Source organism: Ambystoma mexicanum, chromosome 6q, assembly GCF_040938575.1.
Source record: "Ambystoma mexicanum isolate Mex_15411 chromosome 6q, UKY_AmexF1_1, whole genome shotgun sequence".
NCBI lineage: Eukaryota > Metazoa > Chordata > Amphibia > Caudata > Ambystomatidae > Ambystoma > Ambystoma mexicanum.
The window spans coordinates 1,357,158,783-1,357,183,339 of NC_090937.1; the positions used below are offsets into that span (position 1 = coordinate 1,357,158,783).

The 24,557-nt window shown below is 44.2% G+C and overlaps 1 protein-coding gene across 2 annotated transcripts in view; it reads right to left on the minus strand.

Annotated features, from left to right (window-relative positions):
* Nucleotides 1-24,557, minus strand: part of EVC2 (EvC ciliary complex subunit 2) — a 1,020,434-nt gene that overhangs the window by 842,291 nt on the left and 153,586 nt on the right. For both annotated transcript variants that reach the window (XM_069631972.1, XM_069631971.1), the window contains exon 4: nucleotides 19,161-19,226. In XM_069631972.1, coding sequence (XP_069488073.1) covers nucleotides 19,161-19,226 — 66 coding nt within the window. The remainder of the gene's footprint in view (nucleotides 1-19,160; nucleotides 19,227-24,557) is intronic.

The window sequence follows — 24,557 nt, forward strand, 5'->3', positions numbered from 1 at the left end:
GGTTGCCATGAGTGTCAAAATGCTGGGTGTCACCCTTGATGCTGAACTCACCATGTGGCAGCACGTCGCTGAAATGTGCGCATCCTGTGGGCTTAACAAACATCTTAGTCAATTTGCCCCTTTCTCTCTGAGAAAAATAATTCTCTTGTGGCCTCTTCCCCAGTCAATTCACAGCTTGACTACTGTAATGGTCTTCTGGGCGGCACAGCCCAAATTGAACTTCACGGCTTTCCAAGTGACCCAAAATGGGGCAGTAAGAAGAGTTCTTGATATGCAGTTCTGGATATCCCTAGGCTGCATCCTATCTCTGAGGCAACAAGAAAGCTGTTAGTCACACAAGTTCTGGACCCATGATGCACCCGTCTACCTTACAGAGTGTCTGAAGCGATACCTATCCTCACGCTCCCTCAGATCACAAGACCAGGCCAAACTAGTACAACCTAGATTCCGGATGGCCAAGTATGGGGCGGAAAGCTTTGATGTCATGGGCCCTGTTACATGGAAGGCCATCCCTTCTGTTAGGGAGAATTCTCTTGTAGGGCTAATTTCCCAAACCTAGTGAGTCCCCCAGCAGCTTTGCTGGATTTTTCGGGTTTGTTTTTTTCTCCTGCTAAGAGTGAGACTCTTTTACTCCCACTCTTAGGCATGATTTGAGGTATGTCTCTGACTGTTTGTGTGATTTTGGGCTATGGGGTCTTTTACTCCATAGGGTATCATCTGTTTTTTGTGTATGTGTTACACAGCACCCTCAGTCAAGTAACACAGGGGTGTCATAGTGACCCCAAACATAGACTCCATACCCTGGGACTGACTACTGTCTCCCAGGGCATGTAAAGTCACCATTGACTTTACTAGTCTTAAATTGTGAACAAAACCAGTACAAACGATCATATTGTGGAAGGACTGGAAGGGGTTAATTCGATTGCCCCTGGGTCTGTTTTCAAGGGGGCACTGCCCAGTCCCCCCCCTTGTCGAGTTTCTGGCTGGTGGCAGTGGTTACCACGTGAAATATTCCACCGGAATATTCTCTATGGGTTTTTCCCATTGATTTTAAACACACCACTTTTTGGTGCAATGTTAAAGATACTGCCGGTTTATTTATTTTATTTATTTTAATATTAAATCCACAGTTGGGTCTTTTTGCCAGAACTCTTTTCTAAAATGGCGTTCGTGTCTGTCTCTGTAACTCTGACCAAATGGTGCCACTCTGTCTGGGTTCCACAGGATGGGTGGGGAGGGGAATTGGCACCCTGGACTGCACTGCCTTAGCAACTCAAGTGGCACTCTTCTGATTGGGCCAGTGGTGAGCCACCCGGCTCACCACTTAGCATGCTTGAGTGACAGCTAGGCTGTTGAATGGGGGCTTTTCTGAATAAAAGCAGGGCCTTTGGGACTGGAACTTCAGAAGTCACCACAGGACCTAAGAATCCGCAGAGGGAAGAAGCTGACCCATCTGCAACAACGACACCACCGGTGGAGCCCTGCTGCAACAAACTCACCACTTTCCCAACGAAAAGAGAAGATCTTCCGCTGGGCAAGTCTTCTTCCTCTGTGCTGGTGGGACCAACCAGTTCGCCCTTTTTGCCTTCCAAAGACTTCTCTTGGTCGAATCACCCGTGCCAAGCACCCCGGGGGCCGGATAGCCAAGTTTCACCACTTTGACCACGAATAAAAGGAATGCACCTTTTATTGACGAAACTCTGCGGCTGGTTTCATCCCTGTGCAGTGCAACGACTCCACGTTTCCTCCTCAATGAGATCCTCTCTTCCTCTGGTCGAAACAACAAACTGCAACCACTGCTAGAACAACTGCCACTGCTGGAGCTTCCTCTCTCTTTAAGGTACTGTGTCCTGCCTGGCCTCCCTTTCTTCGGTGACCCTTAAATCCTTGGCTTTCCAACTGGGTTGGCCCCTGACCTTCTAACTTTATCTTCTTGAATCGCCCCAACCTCTTATGAACATTCTGCAAAGACTTTTAGTGCATTTCAAACCGTGTGATCCTGGGCACATTTTGCTTTGCTCCATTTAAAGTGGGCCTGGCCTATGAACTTTGGCTCTACAGTGTCTACTGCCTTTATTCCCTTGCTGAGAACTCCTAAAAGTGTTGAGACTTGTTTTATTTCTATGCTCTGCCTTTTTCTCTCCCTTTAACTGAACTAGTGGAGTGCCATCAGGTTAGGCGCTCACATCTGTTTAACAAATCGTGGTGTTTTACCTCTGACTTGTCTAATAGTTATCAAGGGAGGTGTGTATACTTTACCTGACTGTGTTTTAACTTGCTTTTGATTTAGAGTGCTAGTATATTGCTTAAAGTGTGTTTTAAATAAATAATTATATACAAAGCTCTGGTCGGTGTTTGTTTGCTCTACTGTGTTTTTAGCCCTATTGTGTATACTCTATATCCTCCCCTATTCTTCTTGAGAGAAGTCTGACTGCTCAGCCACAGCTACCAGGTAAATCTGGGTGGTGCAGACTGCTACCAATTGGGTTTACTGCTTACTCCTGTAGTCTTAATCTTGTTGCAGTGTTCCCCAAGGGAACTGCACAGGATTCTGCCTAACAACTTCGAATTAAAACAAATCCAAACCTTTAATGAGTTCAAAACGAGGCTGAAAATCTTTCTTTTCAATGCACCCCTAATCTGTACCTTCTCTCTTCTCTTTCTGACACTCACTCCCTGTTGTCCTGTCTTGTTCGTTCTACATGCGCCAGGAGGCCCTCGGTCGAGTTTATAAGAATAAATAATATGCCAGCACCCATGGCTAGTGGGAACTAATAATTTAATTATGAAGGGTATAAAGGCATCAGCTATAGGCCCAGCTCAGTGACCAGTTGGTACAATAGGGACAGTGACACAGTTTAAGGCCATGGGAGGAGGGATAAGTTTAGGTACATGGCCATATCCTGGGGACATTGGCCATGGTGGGCCCATTAAAAGGTATAGCATAGCAAAACCCTTGAAATTCAGTGCCTTTAGTAAAGACAGTCAGCATGACCCACATTAGTGTAACGCAAAACATAAAATATGGCAGGAGTGGGAGGTGACTACCATCTTAGCTTTTAGTCCCACACCTTCATTCCCAGCACACTTGCCAGGGATAGGCGTAGTGGAATTTACTGACTATTGATGGTAGCAGGTGTGAAATGGTGCGAGTACCTGGGCATCTAACTACGCTGCCTAACACATGCATGCTATTTATACACAAGCTAAAACAGTTGGCTTTGCCAATACTTGTTTTTAACAGGATTTCAGCGAAAAACACGCATATTGCTTCTAAATGAAATGTATGAAGGCAGATCTGGTTAGGACATTTTTATTACACCAGTAGCGGGTGTAAAGCCCGAATTAAGTCATTGACTCTCAGAAGTCTAGAAAGCTAGTTGAAAGAGTTTCAATTAGGTGTTTGGGTTGGTGGAAATGGCTATAGGAACTAGCATGTCCATGGGCAGTCAATAGGTAATCAAACAACACCTTCAAACTCTGGGTTCCTCCTAATATGATGTTGCCGTCTATCTGTACTGTAATGCGATAGTTTGGGCTTATCGGTGGCGCTTGCTCAAACTAAAGACAACTATAACAGTAAATAATAATTTGTTTGTGAGTTAGGATGTGAACAAGGATTGTAAAGCAAATGCATTGAACATTTGCGTCTACCTGTAACTGGGTGCTGATAGTCAGGGATTGCAGCAACACCTTTCATGCATGCATGACCATTTGCAATTTCCTTCACACTAAGCAGCATTACATTCTGTCCATAATTATATCAGATTTACAAGAAATCATAAGCTACATTTTCGTTTCCCCACTGATAATCTGAAATGTTGGCCAGCATCAGTGAATGGCAAGATCTCATGCAAGAGATGTACGGTTTAATAAACAGAATATAGGAAGCATTTCTATGGCAATACATGCGACCACATAGAAAAGGGTCACTTGCATTCATTCGACAAAACTAATTGTAACACATAATGCTGCAGGTGCTAAAAAGTCACCCCATGACTCTCTAGCTGTTTTGGACTACAACTCCCATCATCTCTAGCCAGCAGAGTCAATTGTGTGGTATCTTGGAATGTGTAGGCCAAACCATCTGGTAAACTTCAGGTTGCAGACCCGTTGAACATGCTGAATTAAATCACATTTTCAAAAACCACTCCTATCAAAGAATGTAATAACCACATAGACTCCACGATTCCTCACCATGAAAACTATTGCATGGGCAGAAGATAATAATGCCCGGTTATGTTTTTGAAAATAATTATTGTACATAACATTAAAAATGCTCTACTTCGGCTGCTTCTCGCCTGGCACAAACACTGCGTTTTCCAACCCACCACAAAAATATTACCAGGAACGGGATGACCTATTGAGCTAGAAATAGTTGCATTAATTCGGCAATGAAATGAAGAATATTCCATGCTAAAATCAATGACGCCCGACCTCACTGTTTATGAGGAGTTACGTCCCCAAGATCAATGCCATATACAAACCCACAAACACGACTGATATATATATATATATATATCATATTTCTGATGCTTGTATCTGCTTAGATTCACATGCTATGCATAGGCTGACATCTAGTAGAAGCTGCAGAGTATTACAGTTGTTTTCGAAACTCGAAAAGGGACGTCGACAGGGCATGCCAGTAATACTATCCCTAGTGCGACGTCCTCTGTACCCACTGTACCCATGGTCCTACACGCGTCGAGGTCCCTCAGATTATTTCCTGCCCACGTGATGGGTGCTTAAATGCTGAGTTAATTTCGGCGAACGCCATTTAATATCGAAAAATTAAAGTTAGATACTCTTTCTGTCCTCTCTCAAAACCAACTTCGACTGCATTTTTGACGGCGGTGGAAAGCACGACTGTCGAAAGTCCCAGACTCGACTGACCCTTTTGGCCTTGGAAGGCCGCACCGGGCCACGGCCCCAACAGTAGGCAGAGTGGGGGTTGGACATTGGAGAATGCATTTTCCCCATAACACTCACTTTTCTCGCCTGGCTTCCATTTCGCTTAAATATGGAAAACACTCCATTTAAGTTTTGCCCCAGGTGTAATATAAAATTCCCCTGGGTAGAGAAGCAGCAAGTGTGCAATCTGTGTCTAGCACAGGATCACGACGAGGGGCATTGTCGAGCCTGCAAGCTCTTCAAGCCAAAGACACTTCAGGACCAGAAGACAAAGCACCAGGCCCATCACACCATGCAGACTGAGGCCACCATGGACGTGGAGGGAGCCTCCAGTGATGGCAGCGTTGCAGTCTTTTCAGGCAGTGGAGGCGACGGGGAACCGTTAGATTCCCAAGTGCAAGCCCCTGACCCCAAGAGACAGCCCGGCGGCTCTGTTACGGGGAGGACACCCAGCGGCGGAAGCACTCACACTACCCCCAGCACTAAGCACATAGCCTAAGGCAAGGAATCTACTCCATCGTTGACCAAACGCCATACACGGCGCCAAGGGGGAAGTCCAATGAATCCCTGTCCTCTGAGCACTCGAGGTCCCGATCACCTCACAGTCAAAAGACAAACCAGACGCCGTGGCCAAACCCTCTACCGAATGCCGGAAGACAAAGCTTCGGTCTGGCCCACCGCCGAAAGTCGACACACCACTTTGAAATCAGCTGTAAACACCAAGAGCCCTAGATTAGCCCACTTGGTGCAAAAGCATGTCCCTGAAAGCCTGCTTAAATTAAAAGGTTCAAAAAAGCACTCCTCCAAGAGTCACTCTCACAAGGAGAAGTCTAGCAAGAGCAAGTCCACCACAACTCACAGGGAAAACACTCTGTTCCCCGGGAGGAGAAAGGGACCTTAGCAGAAGCCTTCAAAAACAAGGGGCAGTCTACACCCGAGGAGATTCTGTGGGATGAGATGCTGTATTTTTCGTCTAACAGGAAGATTCTTCCCAATGTGAATAAAGATGTCAGATTATTCTCATTGTAATGTCTCTAAACCTTATGTTATATCTGGGGTTGTGAACCCTAAGGTTATAAAATCAGAGCAAGTTATACCAAAAGAAAGATCCGTTTCGGTATCCCAAACTCCTCTATCCCAAGGGTACAATGTAAAGGAATATGGAAATGTTGTCTTCACTAAAATGCAATAGCCAAGTCTCAAAGCCCCTTAATAAAAACTTTAAGGGAATTAAATCTATCCTTACAAATAATTTAGAAGTTGAAAAACTTAACTGTTGGAAGAAACTACAAGTCCCAGAATCCTAGAGGCATGGAGACGAGGAAGAGTTCTGAAGAGGCTTAAAGATGTTGCATTTAGTTAATTAAGCCTAGTAGCCATTGCAGTCATCACGCAAATAAGGCTAATAGCCCACACTTGAAAACAATGTTTTAACCTGTGAGGTATAAAAGCCCCCCTCAGGAAAGAAGGGTGGAAGGAGTTGTTAATGGGAGCTGGATGACTGGCTGTAGCAGTAGAAGTAGAAGAGAAACAAGAGGCTGGCAATTCATGAGAAAGTGGAAGAACCGCAGGAACGCCAGAACATCAAGTCAGCAGATTTCACTTGCAAGTTCTGAGAGAGTCCTATTCTCCTAAAATCTTAAATGCAGATGCTGCCCTGCAGAAGACGTGCTGGAGGCTAGGTTTTCCCATGTAAGCTTCATTACCGTGATTGCAGAGCTGTGAAAGTGCAGGAGACCAAGGCCAGAAGCAGAAGGAAAGCAGAGGGTCTTGGGAGAAAAAGAAACTACCCGTTTGAGTGGCCGGACGAAGACAAATGTGCTGGAGAAAGGTGTGGTTCCGCAGTGAGCCAGAAGTAATAGGAGTGGCAGAAGAAATTGGGAAATCAGTGCAACCCGCAAAAACAGTGCTAATGAAGCCAGTGAGTGAGCACAGCATTCAAATACACTGCGCGAGCCTTGCCAGTAACTGTAGCCAGCTCCTAAGTGACTCGCGTATGGTTTTATGTGATTGAAAGCTGTTGGTTATATCCAAAATCTTACCAACAATAGAAATGTAGCACTCATGTATACCATGAAAGATTTTACAATAAAGCACATTGAAATCCATTGTTGAACTGTGTAAAGACTGTTGCTGCATAACAGAGTGGTTGCGTGTCCCTAATTAAGCAAAGGGAACACTTTGTAAACCATTCCCAATACTTAACTTTGAAAATAATTGAGTTGCAAGTTACAAGAGTGAAAAACTACATCAAAGGGAAGTTGTGTGTGGCTAATTATAGTTCCCAAAGGAAGTCAGAACATCATCCGTTGTCATGACATGGCAATATAAGTCTTCATTCAACTTTAAAGCTTAACATCTACTTTAAAGAAAAATTGTGTGTGCCTAATTGTATTTTCACTTGAAAGACTGAATCCTATACTGTATCCAGTAGTGACAGTCTTTGCATTCCTACAAATTAAAGAGTCTAAACCTTTGAAGAGAAGAACCAGTATTACCCAAGCCAAGAGGCAACCCCTTTTTTATAGCAAAACTACCCTTGCCAAGAGGTAAAGAGCCATACAACTACACTGTGAAGTTGTTAAGAGTCAAGTAGCCTAAGATACAAGTGTACCTGTGTCACCTGAAGCTGAGAGAGTGGCACCTGAGTCTCTGGGTGATTGCTTGGGTGGATAACTGGCAGATGGGTGTGAGCAAAGCTGGCGAAGGGGAAATGAATGAGTGTGAAGAATATTATAAACTGTGGTGCCAAAGACTGTTAAAGTTAGAGGGAAGTGAGTTTTATGAGCAGAAGCAAGTTGATAAGGTGGCAGACGACAGGCGAGGCAATGAAGCTGCCCCTTTTTGAGAAAGTCATTAAAAAGAAAGAGTGCCTTGCCTACCTGAAGAGGTTGAAGTGCATCTTGTTGAACAATTCAAAGTACTGAGCTATGGTAGTAATGCTTAACTGAAGTGGTATACTAAGTTGTCAGCAGATGTAACCTTGAAGTGGTATGAACCAGTAACATACTAACTAAAGAAGTCCTAAAGAATGGTGTATGATTGACTTTAGGGAATATTACACCTTCTTTTGAACTGTGGCAAACTATTTGGAGAAGAGACAGTTTCACATAACCAGAATTACCATTGGTGCCATTTCTTTTCTGGAAGTTGGAAGGGGATCATTCATGCAGGATTTTTGTTTGTTGAACTTTTCCTTTTACTTGGAAGCATCAGGAGCTGGTTTAAAACTTGTATTTTCTTTTGTTGAATATTTTTGGAGTGAACTTTGATTCCTGTGGAAGGGGCCTCACCCAGGACTGGAGAAAGACATTTAGATATTGTACTAATAATGTGTATTATATTGTGTTACCAGGGATGTAATTTCACCAAAATGCCAGGTGTAGCGGAAGTGACATCCCATGACCCTTGACCTCTGATGACATCACAAGACGTGATGTGTAGTATGTTGCAGCTGGCGTTCTTGGATACGGTTCTGGAATATGAACGTTGTGGCTGGAACGGGAAGTGTGAAGAAGCTGGCGGTTGTAGAAGAATAACACAGACGTTTCTGCCGCTCCGTTCATATCCCTTTTGTATAATGAATATTCTGAAATAAATACACATATAACTTTCTCCCCGCGTACCCTGTGTGCCTTCGAGTGGTGACGAGTAGAAGAAGCCTGCAGTGTGATGATCAGCCGCATCTGCGTCGTACCAGATGAGGAGGAGAGGCCCCAACTGCGCCCATCGTAATCGAGTGGTGGGCAGGCAGCTTCAAGTACGGGGTGAAGTAGCATTGTGGAAGCCTGTAATTAGTGTCCGGGGCAGCCGTCCTAGGCACCCGTAGAGGAAAGGACCACGTTAGCTGTGACATCATCATGTGACGGGCCGCCAGGAATCATTGTCCCTGCTATGAACAGGCAGACGATGGGAGACTATTGCGAAGGAGGGGCCAGACCACAGTATATTCCATAGCCCCAGATGGATAAGGATACTCTAAGGTGTAATCTCCCAAGTTTGACTTCAGGTGCCGGGAAATGGATCTATGAATTAGAACAAATGACAGGAGGAAACACATTAGCTATAGGGGACATTAAGGGTCTTGTAGCAGCTATCCTTGGGGAAAGGGCTGATGACATTTGGACGAGAGTAGAATACGTGAGTGTCACAGCACAGAACACAGCGCACAATGGGGTGCTGTTTAATAATTTAGAGCGGCAGCCTGGAAAGCGCTTAGAGTAAAATATCCTGATACGTCAGATATAGGAGCTATAATGGCATGAAAAATGCAGGAAGGTTAAGATCAGCTTGCTTACATTCTGAATTTTTAATAGCAGTGGTCTTTGGAAACTCGAGAGTCGTGGGGGAAATCCATATCTGTATTCTGTCATATACTATGTCAGGGATTGCCAGACAAGATACAGAGACAGCTCAAGAAGCAGGTTGGTTATGGAAGCAAAGCCATGGCCAGAAATCCAGCAGACCATCGCGCACCATTGCCGATTGTTGCAAGAGAAAAATTGAAAGAAAGATGATGTTAGGAAAATCGAATAAGCTAAGTTAGTGGAGAAGAAACTGTCGAAAATATATTATTGAAGGGGCAATGCGGACCAGTGGAGAAGGGCCAAGATCACAGCCAGTATCAGGTATGCCGCAGGTGAATAACTAACAGCAGTCAGGCCAAGGAGGGAACAGATTTTTGCAGAGAGGCAGGAGTCTTCTGCGGAAGAGGAGGCTTTCATAATAATCAGGAAGGCTTTCAGAGTAACCAAGGGGGGTTTCAGAATATGCAAAATGATAGTCAAAGCATGGAGGGAGAGCAAGCTAGGAGATTCCCTCTTATATGTTGGACATGTGGAATGACATGGCACATTGTGCGAACATGTGGGAGCCAAGGGTATGTGCAAAATGGGCAATTCTCAAGACAGGGAGCAGGGGTGAACAGTTTATCCTCCAGCATATAGCCCACAAAACAGGGACGGGTTTGCCCATGATCATACAGTGAATTAAGCACAGGTACCGCAAATACAACAGGCTTTGCAATCACAGCAAGCACCATTGAATCCGCTGCAAGGGCAGTCACAGAATGTACCCATGCATATACAACGGAGCACAAACACAGGACAGCTATTGAATCCTAGAGTAGGGGGTGTCGCTGTCATGGGAGGGAATCCTTTTACAGGCATGGGAATAAGTATGTACCCACAACAGGACAGCTCACAAGGTGACTTGATGTGTTCAGTACTATCAGCGACGCCCAATCCTCAAGAGGAACTGAGGGTTGACATTACCATAGGAGGCAAATCTTTTTCTTTTTTGGTAGACAGAGGCAACTTGCTCATGTATAAAAGAGGGAACATTTTCGTTATTGGGCACTGCCATGAATGCTCAAGGGTTCTCTGGAGCTACAAGTAGAGTTCCATTTTACTGAAAAATTGGCAGTCTCTGTAGGAGAGTGTGATATGTTTGTCCCATTGCTGTATTCAAGACAGACACCAGTTAATATACTGGACAAAGCTTCAATGACGAAGCTAAATATGACACTGATGAAGGCATAGTGTGTTCAATTCCAGGAATACATTATTTAAACAGGGGCAAATTTATCATGGCATTTACAGGACAAATAGCTCTGTGAGGAACGCTGTTCGAGCCAACAGTTTTTCACTATGGGGTACGCATTTTGTTAACGTGGCTACCCTCGTGGGCAAGATTATGAGAATATCTGATGAATGTTTGTTCAGGCCACAGATACCTATGGGGGGGTTCCCTTGGAATCGCAGGCAGCCATAGTGGGAGGAGAATAAGCCATGCTTGAAGGTTGGGATTTATGAGGTCCAAACGCCTGCTGAGAGTAAAGATACCAGCAAAACCTCTAAACCATCAAACACCCCTGCTGCTTCAAAGGTGGCAGAGGTAAACATGACACCACTACTGGATCTGGAGATGGGCCGGGGGTCTAAAAGTAACCCCCCTGCCAACAAGCAAAATGGAAAGCAGAAGGGACCCTCCAACCCAGACATATCAAATGGTAGTAAGTCGGGGGCCCAGAACAATGATCCCTCTGACCCGACCACCTATATAAGCCCTATGTACAAGGGTACTAAACCAATCCTGGGGTATGTATACACTCCCCCGGACCGGGGGGAACAAATCGGGTAAGTACGGTGCCCAGAAACTTCCCGCCAAACATCCCTCAGGAGAGAATTATCACTCCACCTCCCAATCTGAACTTTTCCCCAGATATCCCCCAAACTAGAAATTCCAAAGCAATCCTTTCTCTCCCCAGTTCCAGGACAATAGATCCCTGAACCCAGGAGAAGAGGGATTCAGGATGAAAAATTATGGGGCAGGGGTTTCCAGTACCTGAGCTACTCCGGCGGAAGGGACAGTTACCCCTTTCAGGAGCAGCAGAGGTATGACTTGAGACCTCTCACCCACCCACACAAGATCTCGCAACTGGAGCGACAGGTCCAGCAACTGAACAATGATCTGGAGTGCATGCCGGGGGCTCAGCCCAACTCTCAACCTAACCCAGAATTCCCTGATGCCCCGGGGGGGGGAAATGATGGGTGGAACCTCTGACAAACCACAGGTTATGGAGGAGGGGGCCTGGGTGAAGGGGAGATACCAAGCCCTTGAGGAACATTCCTTTCTCACTCAAACAGAACCCCTAAAAACCTCTCAGCCTGAAAGAGTATCTTCTACCCCTAAAATGTTAGAACCCACAGAGCAAAAGGTAAGTAGGAGAGGCCAAAGAAGAAACCACATTGTGAAGGAACTCCGGATTATCCCCTTTGAAAAAGAAGAATACATGGAGGATTCAGGTAAACAAACCTTCTCTTTCAAAAATGGGGGAATCCCTCCCAAAGAAAAATGGGTCCCAAAAGACCTCGAGTGGAGACCGAACCAGAAGCTATTCAACTCCAAAAATGTGAGCCAAACAGAAGTGAAACAGAGGTGGTGTCCTTTCTCCAAACAGGTTCTGAGAACTGTTGCCAGGTAACTAGGGACAGACAAGAAGCTGGGAAAAAAAGAGGATTTCCCAACACCCATTGCGAGTTCCAAAGTTCTTTTTTACAGATTCCCAAGCTCTGACACAGAAAACTGCCCAAGATCACACATTGTCGGAGTTCAATATTTAGAAAATGACCACCGTGCTTGTCAAATAACTCACACATTTTTTGCACCTTGTAGGAGAAAGAAGGATGATTTTATGCATCGGTTAAGGTGCATGGTGAGCGTTTTATCAGCTCTAGTGGATACTGGATCCCAAGCCACCCTCCTGTCCAACTAAACTCAGGACGGGGGGAGGGCCACCAAATTCCACTCACACCACTTCCCACACATCTCCAACCTGTTGACTGGCATGATATTTCCATCGAAGGGACTGCAGATCTGGACATAAAAATTGTGTGATCCACAGTACCTTCAAAAGCCCGGTACTGGGGATCCTTAAACCAAACGGCCAATGGAGACTATGAGCAGACCGGAGGGAGTTGAACATACAGGTCCACATGTCAAGATGGCCCTTTCCCTACATCGATCAGGGACTGGCCCAGATCCAAGGGTCAAAGGTGTATAGCGCCATTGACCTGACCGACGGTTACTGGACAGCACATATGAGTAGGGAAGACCAGTACATGCTTGCCTTTACCTTTGAGGGTCAGCAGTACACGTGGACGCGAACCCCCTTTGATACAATGATGCTTTGATCAAGAGCTCAATTGTGGAGTAACATAGCAGAAATCTGCCATGTTCTAAACCAGTTGCAAAAAGCCGGAGCAACACAGTCCTTTCAGAAGGCACAGTGGTGTAAGAATTGAGTGAACTTCTTAGGGCACAAGATCACCCCGGAGGGTCTGAATACCCAGGCGAAGAAGGTGGAAGCCTTATTGAAATTAAAAGACCCTACCACTCTGCGAGAATTAAGAAGCCTTCTTGGACTCACTAATTATAGTCACAAGTTCATTGAAGACTATGCACAGGTCACTCAACCCTTGGTCCATTTATTAAAGGCCAGAGTCAAGTGGGAGTTGGGTCCGGAACTATCCGAGGCAGTCAAACGACTGAAAAGAAGCCTTTCCCAGGCTCCTTGTTTGGCTTAACCCATAAAGAACAAGGGACTGGGTTCTCAGATACTTACCTAACAGCGGTATTGTACCAAAAGCATGACAAGGTCAACAAAGTCATCTCATATGCGAGCAAGACTTTGTCCTTTTTTTATTTTTTTGGCACCCAACGTGGGGCACAAATCCACGACCCTGATATTAAGAGTCTCATGCTCTTCCTCCAAGGAGGAAAAATGCAATGACTGAAAATGCACTCCTGGCAATGGTGTGGGCACTGAAAAATGACCGCCCATTCGTACAGGGGGAGCACTTCATTCAAACTCCTCATCAAACCTTGCAATATCTACAAAGTGACAGAATCCGGACAGGGAACAATAGTAATTCCAGAATTACTTCCTGGATTCTTTCTATGCAAGGCTTTACTGTGGAGGTCAGATATGGCCAAAACAAGGAGAGTCCCCTAGCGCAAGGTTTGGCAGACTTGCATAAGGGTGCTTAAGCAAACTGTCTCAAGGATGAAAGTCTAATGACCAACAACAACATGGAGGCATACTTAACCTCCGCACACAAGGTCTATGAAGAAGACGCATGTCTGAGGATACCCACAGTTTATGTGGATGGGTGCTACTACCAGGTTGATAGCAATGGGGAAAAATAACTGGTGGCTGGTAGTGGGAATGCCTGGGTGAATGATACCTCAGAACCCTCTGCTTGTTATAAAAAAAGGACTGCAAAGTAGTAAGGTTGCAGAGTTGATGGCGATTTGTCAAGCCATCCTCACTGCAGTGCGCCACCAACTAAATGAAGCGGTCATAATTACTGACTCCGATTACGTCGGGAATGGGTTTGTGGCGCACCTGATTAACTGGAAGAATCGAGGCATGCTTTGTGCCAAGAACAAACTCCTAAAGCATGCCAAACTGATCCAATCTACATTCTGGTGACTTCCAACGAGATGACCATCTATTGGAAGATGATAAGAGGTCATTCCAAGATAGAGGGGCTAGAGAATACTGGGAATGACCCGGCTGACCAGCTGGCTAAAACCGGAGTTCTGCACAGGGATATCACAGAAACGGAATCACCGCTGGGTGAAATCCAAGTGGCAGCCATCACCAGGTCACAAACTCGGGCTAACAGCGAACTCTCAACATCCCAGTGTAGTAAAGATACCCCAGATGCAGATTTGATCACTGCACAGAAAGAGGACCTGATCATTGCGAAATTTGATAGACACATTGAGGTCCCCGTAAGCTTTACTCTAACAGTCATTTTATGCCAGTAAAGACGATCTCTGGCTATTGATGAGGTTTTCCAAGATGTTCCGGGTTCAAGACGGTTTGTTGGTAAGGAAAGCCCTATCTGGCTGTGACTAGTGGGTGGTACCTACCTCATTCCAAAGCCTGATGTTGAACCAGGCCCATGACTCAGCCACTGCCGGTCATAGAGGGTTTCATACGACATAAGAAATCTTGCACGACGTTGCCTACTGTCCACACATGGGCTAGGACCTTCAACACTTACCTAAACTTGGAGAATGAGCTATCCAAGTTGAGGGAAAAGTCTGGGATCATTGGGGCCCGAGCGTGGGAGGTGAGATGGGGTATTTGTTCTTTCCTGGAGCCAAGTTTTGATCTTTCCATTCACATGAATTGCCAATTGGGTTGTTTCAAGGGATGCAACATCCAAGGTCATCGTAAGGGGTGCCAATCAATGGTAGGAATATGTTTTATCACTGTTGTCATGAAACCAGTTACCCAATGAAACAGCATGTTGATTATGGTCATGGTGATGATGTTAACGGGTTGGACTTGGGTGGTTTTAGAGATAGTGGATTAGCCAGTGGTAGAGTCCAATGTATAGGGTGCCGATTATAGAAGCCCATGACAATGTTATGATTTTACTAAATGTTATTTTTTGTAATTATGAAAATATTGTAGTTTTCCGTTGTATAACCCATGGCCCAATTTGGGCATTTTGAGTTATTTTGTTCCATTGGATGGATTTTGGGGGCATTGTTACACTTACAGAAGTTCCAAACTACGTTTACTATCTGGAGATGAATATGGACAATTCATCAACTCAAATCAAACGTATAATAAATCGTAAAAATACAGATTGAAATATATTATTGTACGTTTCATCCATGCATCCCCAATTTTCCAAGAGAATAACTAGTGATCTGGATTCCATCCAGACAGTGGTACAATCAATGACAATAGGCTTTTAACATTAGGGATACAATTTGAAAAATGTACAAAAACCACCAAAAACTTAATCGGTTGACAGGAATAATCATCGAAGTAACAGATTTTTGTACTTGCCAAAAAAGTCAGATTATTTAAATCTTAAATAACCTTGCAAAATTGGTCAAACTAGTAGATAGACAAAAGACTGAATAATTGAACATAAGATTGATATCAGGAACTTTCAAACCTGCAACACCATACAATCATGCAGGTTCAAGTGCAAGTTATCTAGCCCGTCAAATCATCTATGAGAAGATGGGATTGTGGCCAACAATTGTTAATAGGAGTACTTTAGTTGATCTATTCTTTTCAAGAGAGACTATTTAGATGCTTTGAACAAAGATCAACTGAAATAGGTTTACATCCGAACTTGTGAATATATTTATTGTTCTAATTTTCTTTGAAAGAATGTGCCTAACGTGGTTACCTAAGCTTCTGTTTGCCTAACAAGATAAGTGCAATCTTTCATTAGCTTCAATAGGTCATGCAGTGTTAATTAAAACCTTTCAGTATTTCTTGATTTCAACTATAGAGATAAGATATCCTGTTTAAAAACAGGGAGAGGTTTAAAAGTTATTATCCACTGGATATTTTTGCTTCATAATATTTCTCTGAGACTTGATAGATTTTCGTTTAGATGCTATTAAAACTAAGTCACAAGAAGGAGATATTTTTATAGATTTTTCTAGCATTTCTAGAACATGGGAAAGGGTAGAAATAGCCTGAAATATTCTGTGTTAAAAAGACCAATGCTCCAATTATTGGTCAAATAAATCTCAAATTAAAAGTTACATTAAAAGGGAATGTTAATTTGAATACAGAAATCACCAGAGTCAATTTGCATTCACATGGATTCTCAAATGTCGCCTCCATTCCAGTATCAAAGCTGTGAAGTTGAGTAAGCTACAGAAACAATATTAAGTGTTGTCACTGTACCTTTGTGGTCGCTCATACTCTTGGTCTTGAGCTGGCCATCTTTCTTCCCCTGCTCTTTTCCATACCGAGTTCCCCACGGATCGGTCCTCGGTCCCCTCTGGTTTTCCTCTTTATAGGATTCCCCTTTCTTCTCAGATTTCGTATTTTGACTTATCCTGTTACTTCTATACTGATTTCCGAATCTTTTTCTCCTTTTCTGAAACTCTTCATACTCATGTCTCAGCCTGTCTTTATGCCATCCAAAATTGGATGTCCTCACACTTTATGCATATAAGTCCTTCTAAACAGGGGTTCTCTTCTTCTAAACTTCTAATACCTGCCCTAATCTGTTCTAGGACTGACTATTGTTCTGCTCTCTTCATTCGTCTCCACTTTACAACTATTTGTCTCCTCCCCGGTCTTCCTCCTCGGGCCTGAATTGCTTCCTCATTGTCATCTGCTACTATTCTACTCTTTGAATCGCTGCTTTTGTTTAATTTTCTATCTATTGTCTTTAAATTCCTTTACGGCCTTGCTCCCACTTATCTTTTGTCCCTAATCTACTTGTTCTCCCACCTCAATATCTCTGCTCCAAATCAACTTTACGTCTTGTTGTCCCCAAACCAGCATGTGCCTCCTCCCACACATTTCTTTCTATCTATTGACCCAGTGCTGGCCAATTGGCCGGCTCTTGCCGAGTCTGAGATCTGGCAACAGATGTCTGGCCAGATCTCTGACCAAGCCAGCCTTAGCCCTGGCCAGGGTATACCGAGCCCCCATCTTCACCAAGGGAAGCTGGGAACTTGGTGACCTAACCTGCGCTGTGTTCCTTTCGCCGGCCGTCATTCGCGTGTCTGCAAGCTCCATTCGCTCAGCCTGTTTCTTTCTTCTGGACTGAAAGGGACACCACAGGAATCAATGGGCCATGAACATAACAGGGGGCATCACTGTTGAACGCAGGCTTTCTACATGCTGGGCACACTATTGTTTTCCAAATGTGCATTTCACACTTCCATAGAAAAACAAAAGTAATTTCCAAACTGAAAAATGCTGCTTGCATTCATTTTTTTTGTCAATCTGTTATTTGTGTGCCCCTTTGTTTTTTATCACAGGTTATATTTAGAAAGATGTTATATGCTTGACAAACTGGTTAATCACAAATAAATTCTTATGTTGTGCTGACAGCAGTTTTTAGGAAATTAAACTGTGGGTTCATGGGTGCCAACTTTTGATTTCCACTACAGCGGCAGAAATACCCCCACCTCTGCCCTGAATATATGCAAGCGACCAGCCCAACCCATCCCCTGGCCAAACACATTTTATAGCACTTGCTTTTTTTATAAGGAATTGTAAAAAAGTCATACGATTAACAACCAGTTTTGAATATATAACATCTCAGCAACGATATCTCAACTGACTGAGCTACCTTGGTAGCCTTCTACTGTAGAACGTGTCTATGGATCCCTTAATGTACTAAAAAGCTCTGTATTACCAACAGTATTTGGGTGCACCACTGCCATGGACGTGATTTAAAGTCGAATTGATGTACAATGTGGAGTTTGGAAAGAAGCAGCATGAAAGATATTGCAACATTTTTTAAATATTATTTTGAACATTTCCTTTGAGTGGAGTTCAACTGCTAGCCCGCCTCCTCAGAACTCCACCCCCTCAGCACTCCAACCCTACTTCCAAACTCCACCCCCACCACAACCCTTGTGGGATCCCCTTTACATTTTTTCCATTTCCACCACTGTGTAGACCCCCTTTTCACTGCAATTCTTTGCCTTTGGTTATCCTCTCTTCTACTACCTACCATATCTATCAGACTTGACTAAAACCCCATCTTCTGTCAGCTCTATCTGACTCCGAGCCTTGTACTTTAATTTTTTGTGTTACTCCATCAATGCCCTAAATGGCTTGTACCGTTCCATTCCATGTTCAGCGCTTTAGCGAAAGCACTATACAAATATCAATAAATACAATTACTGTAATGTAGTCACTTGAGCAGTGCAGGATAGGTCATGTCACTCGCTGATGGCAACCTATGAGAGGGTAATGCCAGCAGAGACATGCCTGTAGCCAGCCTCAGAATGAAAACAAACAATGCCTCCTGAACACTGCTGTCTCGATTCAAGACTTCACCTTCTTGGACTACCCAAATGCCATGGAGTGCCATGGTGGCTTGCAAGTGGCAATCCCCTTCCTGGTTCTGCAGCTCTTGGTAGCCCACCCCAAGTTTCACATCACGGATCCAGACGAAACAAACTCCGAATGCTATCCCTCTGGCTAGCACCTACTGCAGTGCCAAGTCTTGTCCCACTGCCAGGCCAGTTCCAATGCTGGCATGTGATAATCCGATCAATCTCGACGGTGGGCTATAATGCTAGAAATTACAGGAATCCCATCTTTGGGCATCATTGCAAAGAAAGGAGAAGGCATAATGGAACTGTTGTGGATTTGTGATTTAGAAATAATTGGATAGTAAAAAAGCATTAATTCTTGTCCAGGTCCCATATTATGTAGTGTTCGGCAAAATGGATAATGTCTTTCATAACATACATCGTAAAATCCAGTTAGGGACTTTAATATATGGGGCGGGTTCCTGTCACATCTGACAAGCGCTTACAGTTACTCAAGCATGAATAAACAGCATCAGCTGTAACTAAAATGAGAAGGTTCTCAGCGAAGAAAAACTATGAGTATTAAGCATGGATGATTTAGGGAGGAATATGTAGGGACAGACTGCAAAGCGCTTACACGCATCACTAATGTTTTACACAATTACCATGCTATGCTGAGTGGAAGCATGTGTCCTGAAGCTTACATTAAAGGACTACCTCAATATTCACTTTAAATAGCCAATGACATGGATTGAGGCGAGCTAATAGGCCCGTGGGGTTATATGTGTATTCTGTGAGATGGCGTGCAGCTCTAATTTCACTAAAACCCACGGTTTTAGCACCAAAAAAAGATAGAAAAGCAGAAATTTAAGAAATGCAAATAAAGCAGCACATTATCAAAACACTGAACTCACCACTGCGCATTTCTCAAAAATGAGTCCGTAAACTGTAGATGCAGCGGTTCTCTCGGAATCTCTGCCCTGGAAAACATCCGCACATGAAATGCATTAATTAATAAAACACCGTCACTTTGCATCACTCGCGTGAGCGAATTAAAACAAGTTTCTGCGCGCAATAAAACCGGAAACACGGATGATCAACGTTAAAGCACATGTAATTCACAAAACAAGATACATAGAAGCTGAAATACATGGGACAATCGCCACCAAATGCCAACGATCAAATATTCAAAACAAATGGCGTTAAACAAACACTTCAAACAACATAGCAACAATCCCACTACACACACATGCCCTCTACAGACACACAATGCTTCCTTCAGTATGGAAAAAATTACATATATAAATCAAATTGGATGCATACGGCCTACTTAGGAGTTGGGCAGGATTCCAGAAATTGTTAACTGTTACAGCAACTTGCAATCAGGCAAATCCACACATCAAACATGGTGGCTATTCCCTATCATGGGTTCCCAAAGGAGGATGGGGTTCCATCAATTTTCTGAAGGGCATAGTCAGTCACTGCTGCCATTTCTAGTGATTTACTCGGAACATATGAATATAGTGGCGCAGTACCAATGCTAGTACATAAACGGACATGAATGTTACAGCTACCACAAGACTCGTAATGAGGTCCATAGTGTTGCCAGAATCCCAATGTTTGAATTGCCAGAAAAAGAGATTTTAACACCATTTAACAGTTTAATCGGCCCAAAGCAAATGCCCAACTCACCAAGTAGTCTATTTGTATTTGTTGAGCAATAAAAAGGTCATTTCGACAAGAAAAGACCAACGTAGGATCAGTTTACAGACACCAAACGTGAACCCTGCGTGGAGGGCCTTTACACTATGCAGTTATAATTGACGGAGCGAACACCAGGTGATTGCGGAGGGGTCATAAAATCAGATATGGACCAGGGACAAAAACAAGAGAACAGATATACACAGGATAACACAGGATAACCAAAGTGCTGAGTGCAATATTCAACATTGAAACAATATAACATTTACAATATTAGCGACATTATCGGGGTGGCAGGTTAGGGGTCAGTTACTGAGAGGTACATTCTCCGTCACTGGCTAGTAAGTGGACTTTGAGTCTGGTTTTAAGCATTTCCACTGATTGGGTGGTATAGTTTGATGCTGGGGTGGGGGGAGGAGTCATTCCAGTGGAGTGGGATAAGACGGGAGAATGATTGGAAGGAGTTTGAGGCATGGAGGCACGGGGGCTGGGACGAAGGGTCCAGAGATAAAGGTTGAGGGACTAGTACAGACATCTGGAGAGAAGAATTTACAGATGCAGTTAGCAAGGTACTGGGGAAGATGCCCATTGATACAATTGAAGATGAAGAGCAGGAACTTGAGGGGAGAGATTTTGCATGGTGTGCGTCCCAACCTGATATTGGTAAGCAGAGGTGGGGAGGATCTGAGTAGGTTCTAAAGGGGATGTGTGGCAAGTTGTCACAGTGGTGGAGTGGGAGAGTTGAGAAGGACCACAGTCCCTGAAAACAGACAAGGCTATTGGCACCACTGTCCCTTTATCTGTACCTAGAAACCTCATCTGGTGTCTCTGATCAGCGATGTTGAGAATCCAGTACTAAATCCAGGAAATATAGCAGCCAGCAGCCCTTGCACCAAACAGAAGAAAGAAAAGTCAACTAAAGAAATAAATTCCCAGAATGCACCGGAGTGCAATGTTTTACTCTTTTCAAGCCTCACAATCTATTAAAGAACTTGGAAAGAATCCCCACAACAAACTTGGCCTCCACAATTGTTCCCAGTAGTGCCAACTACAGCAGCAACAACCTCTAGTAGCGCAGTTTATCCCGGGCAAGAACAACAAGCCAGAGAAGAAGGAACCAGCTGAGTCAGAGCACAAAATCAGGAGCGAACTCACCAACAGTGGGAGTGACTGTAGCAAGGAAAAAACAAGGCACACCTCAGGGGAGAGGGGAAAAATTATACCAAGGTTTTTTTAAAAAATGTACTTAAAAAGATTTTTAAAAAACAGGGGGTATGCTGGAACAAACATCACCTGCAGCAGCAGGGCTATGTGGACTGCAAAGGAGTCTAGAGAAAGGGTTGGGGCTCAAGCCCCTTTTGAAGACTTCCTGCAGGGGTCGAAATTGTCGAGTCCGGGAGCAGGAGTTAAATGAGTCGTTAGTCTCTCTGGCCTGGTCCCTTCGTTGGATTGCATTGTTCTCACAATTTATTTTAGTGATTCTCAACAGTTTCTCCTCTCTCTTTTTACCAAGCCTTGTAGATCAAAATGAGTGCTAGGAGGATTAAGTTTCCAGAGTAATTCCACAAAATGTTCAGGAACACATTGTAGGGATAACTCTGGATCGGAAAGATTTTTAGCATAATTCAGTAAGTTATGATTCACAGTCTGTCCCCCCTTTACTGAATTTTACAAGTCTGTTACCTGCCGAATTGAGGGCTAACTTCTGGGACGAGCCACTGGTCCTATACTTCAGTGCTAGCCTAAAAGATGCCTCCAACATATCAAGATCACTGAGACCACCCTCTGTGATTTTGAAATTGTTACAGCTCTCAAACAAACCCCTGGAGACAAATACGTAATCAATGACTGAGTGAAGCGTTCCCTTTCTCCAAGTCAGAGCAGAAGGGATATCACTGCACACATTTCCATTGAGAGCCATGAGAACCTAATCCTCCATGAACTGGCTCCAAACATTACCATCCAGTATCTTTCGATTGCCCTTTCTTCTTATCATGGGAAGAATTCCAAGACAATAATAATTAAAGTCGCCCATGATAATTATGTCATCCGTTGGGAAGCGGGCTCTTGCCAGGATTAATAGTTCCCGCAAGTCCTGAGTAAACGCAATAAGAGGCATTAGGGCAGGATTCCAGTAAATATTTGCTAGCAACCATCCCTGGGTGCCATTTTTGTGCTTCAACTCCGCTCTAACAATCATGATACCCAGAAACTCCTCAGAAATTAGGACTGAATCATCACAGATCGAATTTCTGCATAAAATATGTAGTCCCCCAACAGGTCGTCCCACCCCTGATCCACTCGCTAACTGGCAATAAGAAGAAAACCCATTTATCTCAAAGGCCAATCTCACCCAGGATTCCTGGAGCAAAATGATGTCAAAAGATCCAAACACATAACATTTCATGGGTTCATTACAAAAAGAGTTTAAACCCCTCGAGTTCCAAGACAGAGTTTGTGTAGGCAGGTTGATTAGAGGTTCTTCTCAGCAAGCCCAAGTTTAAGAAAAATCTGAACCACTATCTCTGGTACCAAGTCAAGTACTGTTGGAGATGCTGACAGGGCTTTAGCTTTCACTTGGGATGAAGCTGTAAGAGATGCAGTAAGGGTGGAAACCGGGGTTAGCTCTTCAAAGTCTTGGATATCTTTAGTTATCCTCAAGCCCCTCAGACACCACTCTGACTTGGCCCCTAGTATGGACTCCAGCCCCAGTCTAGATCTCAACACCAATTCTGCGATATCTGAAGACACTTCTGTTGGTGCAATCCTTATCCAAATTAGGCGGTGTGCATGTATTAGACAGAGATCTAATAGATGAGTGTTCTTCATCTGTAATAGTCCTGCAGTTTTTTGTGTGTGTATGGGTTAAAATGCCAGCCCCCATTTATAAGTCTGTCCTGAAGGGCAATGGGACAATGTCCCCTCATGGGTAGGGTGTCCCCCACTGCATGCTGCAGGGGTTTGTATGCACGATGGCATACTGCCTGCGAACCGCAGCAGTGAGGAGCGGACACCCTACCCCCAGGGGCATTGCAAAGCAAAGAGGGGGCAGCCACTGCCCAGGAGGCTTCAGAAAACGGATGCAGGAAGTAAGGCGTGTACTTCCAGCAGCATTATCTGTTTTCCGCTTGATCGTCTGCTTTATTTTTTTTTGAATGGCAGACCGTCTGCTATTCTCAGCTCAGCTGAGCTTATATTAACAAAAAACTCCTGTGTGATCGCTGCTTTTATATTTTCAATAGGAGGCAGCGGAAGCCCTTCGTACACAGACCGTTCTGAGGTAGGGACATAAAAAAGAAAAAGCACTTACCTCAGATCGATCCCAGCCTGCAACTCCCTTTGGCACTCGGTGTGGACTGGAGAGCCCACTCACATGCTGGAACCTTTTAGAAACTAGTTTTGAGAAGTTGCAGCATGTGGGTGGGGCTTCAGTGACATCACTGCATCGTAGCCATGAGCCTCTTCAGCTTCGGACCATTGACCCTCCTCCTTGGACGAGGGTCAATGCTCAGAGGCTCGAACTGAGACACCTGACCCTCCTCAGATCCCCGCCTCCTGTCCTATTTCTTGCACAGACTGGTGTGGGGTTTGCAAAGTCTGACCCCACCCTGGTACCGGAGAGACAGGGCAGGGGGCTGGGTGAAGAAAAGGATGCTTTGTTAATGCCCCCAGGCATTCTTTTCAGCTGGGTTCATCGGGTGGCTTGCACTGCTCATGTACAGCAGGGATGGCTGAGGCCAGCGCTCCACGCTGCTCATTCAGTGCAGCCCCCGTTGCAATGAATGAACAGGACTGTACTGTTACTCATGGACATGGTGGGGGTTTGTCATTGTTGGTGGGGCTCTGCCCTTCCCGCACCCATGCACCAGCCGCCACTGCTCAGCAAGACCAATAGCTACTAAATTGAGTCTCATAAATGCACTTGTAGGTGTCATGTTAATGAAAAAGGACACATGACAAAAGAAATAAAAAATACACTGATCGCAGAACAGGCAGATTTTGTTTTGCATTTTTAAAAAGAACAAACTCGTGCAGCAAACATTAGGTAAAAACCAGATTTTGAACATTTGCTATAGCAGCTTTAATATCGTGGACAAATTAGACCATTGCAGACTGCCATCAACCTTTCAAAGGTATTGGGGTCCTCCGACAATACAGTCCTTGAATTTCCGGCTCAACTTTAATTGTCCATTCGATGTTCGACTGAAGGAAAATGTTCTATGGTATTTTTACCAGCACAAGTATTGCCTGAAAATAAGTGTAGAAAGTGACCTCATAATCCAACTGGAATTGTCACACTGGAATTCCAAGGGGTGGTAAACTGGAATATATACACATTTTCTAACTGGAGATAATACTAGAATGTTGCACACTCAGTATAATGTATGGCCAGCATCTGAGCTCAACACATTGCTCAATACGTAATGAACACAGAGCTACACTGTAAAGGCAAACTTGTGGCAGTCAGGCACTTAGCAAACTACCAGACCACAACAAGTTTGCTTCACAGAGCTACAAAGTAAATAATCTTCATAAACATCCCTCAATCTGCCAACAGCTGAACACCTTTAAGTGCTTCGTGAGTGGACTATAAGCTTCCCCAAGTTTTA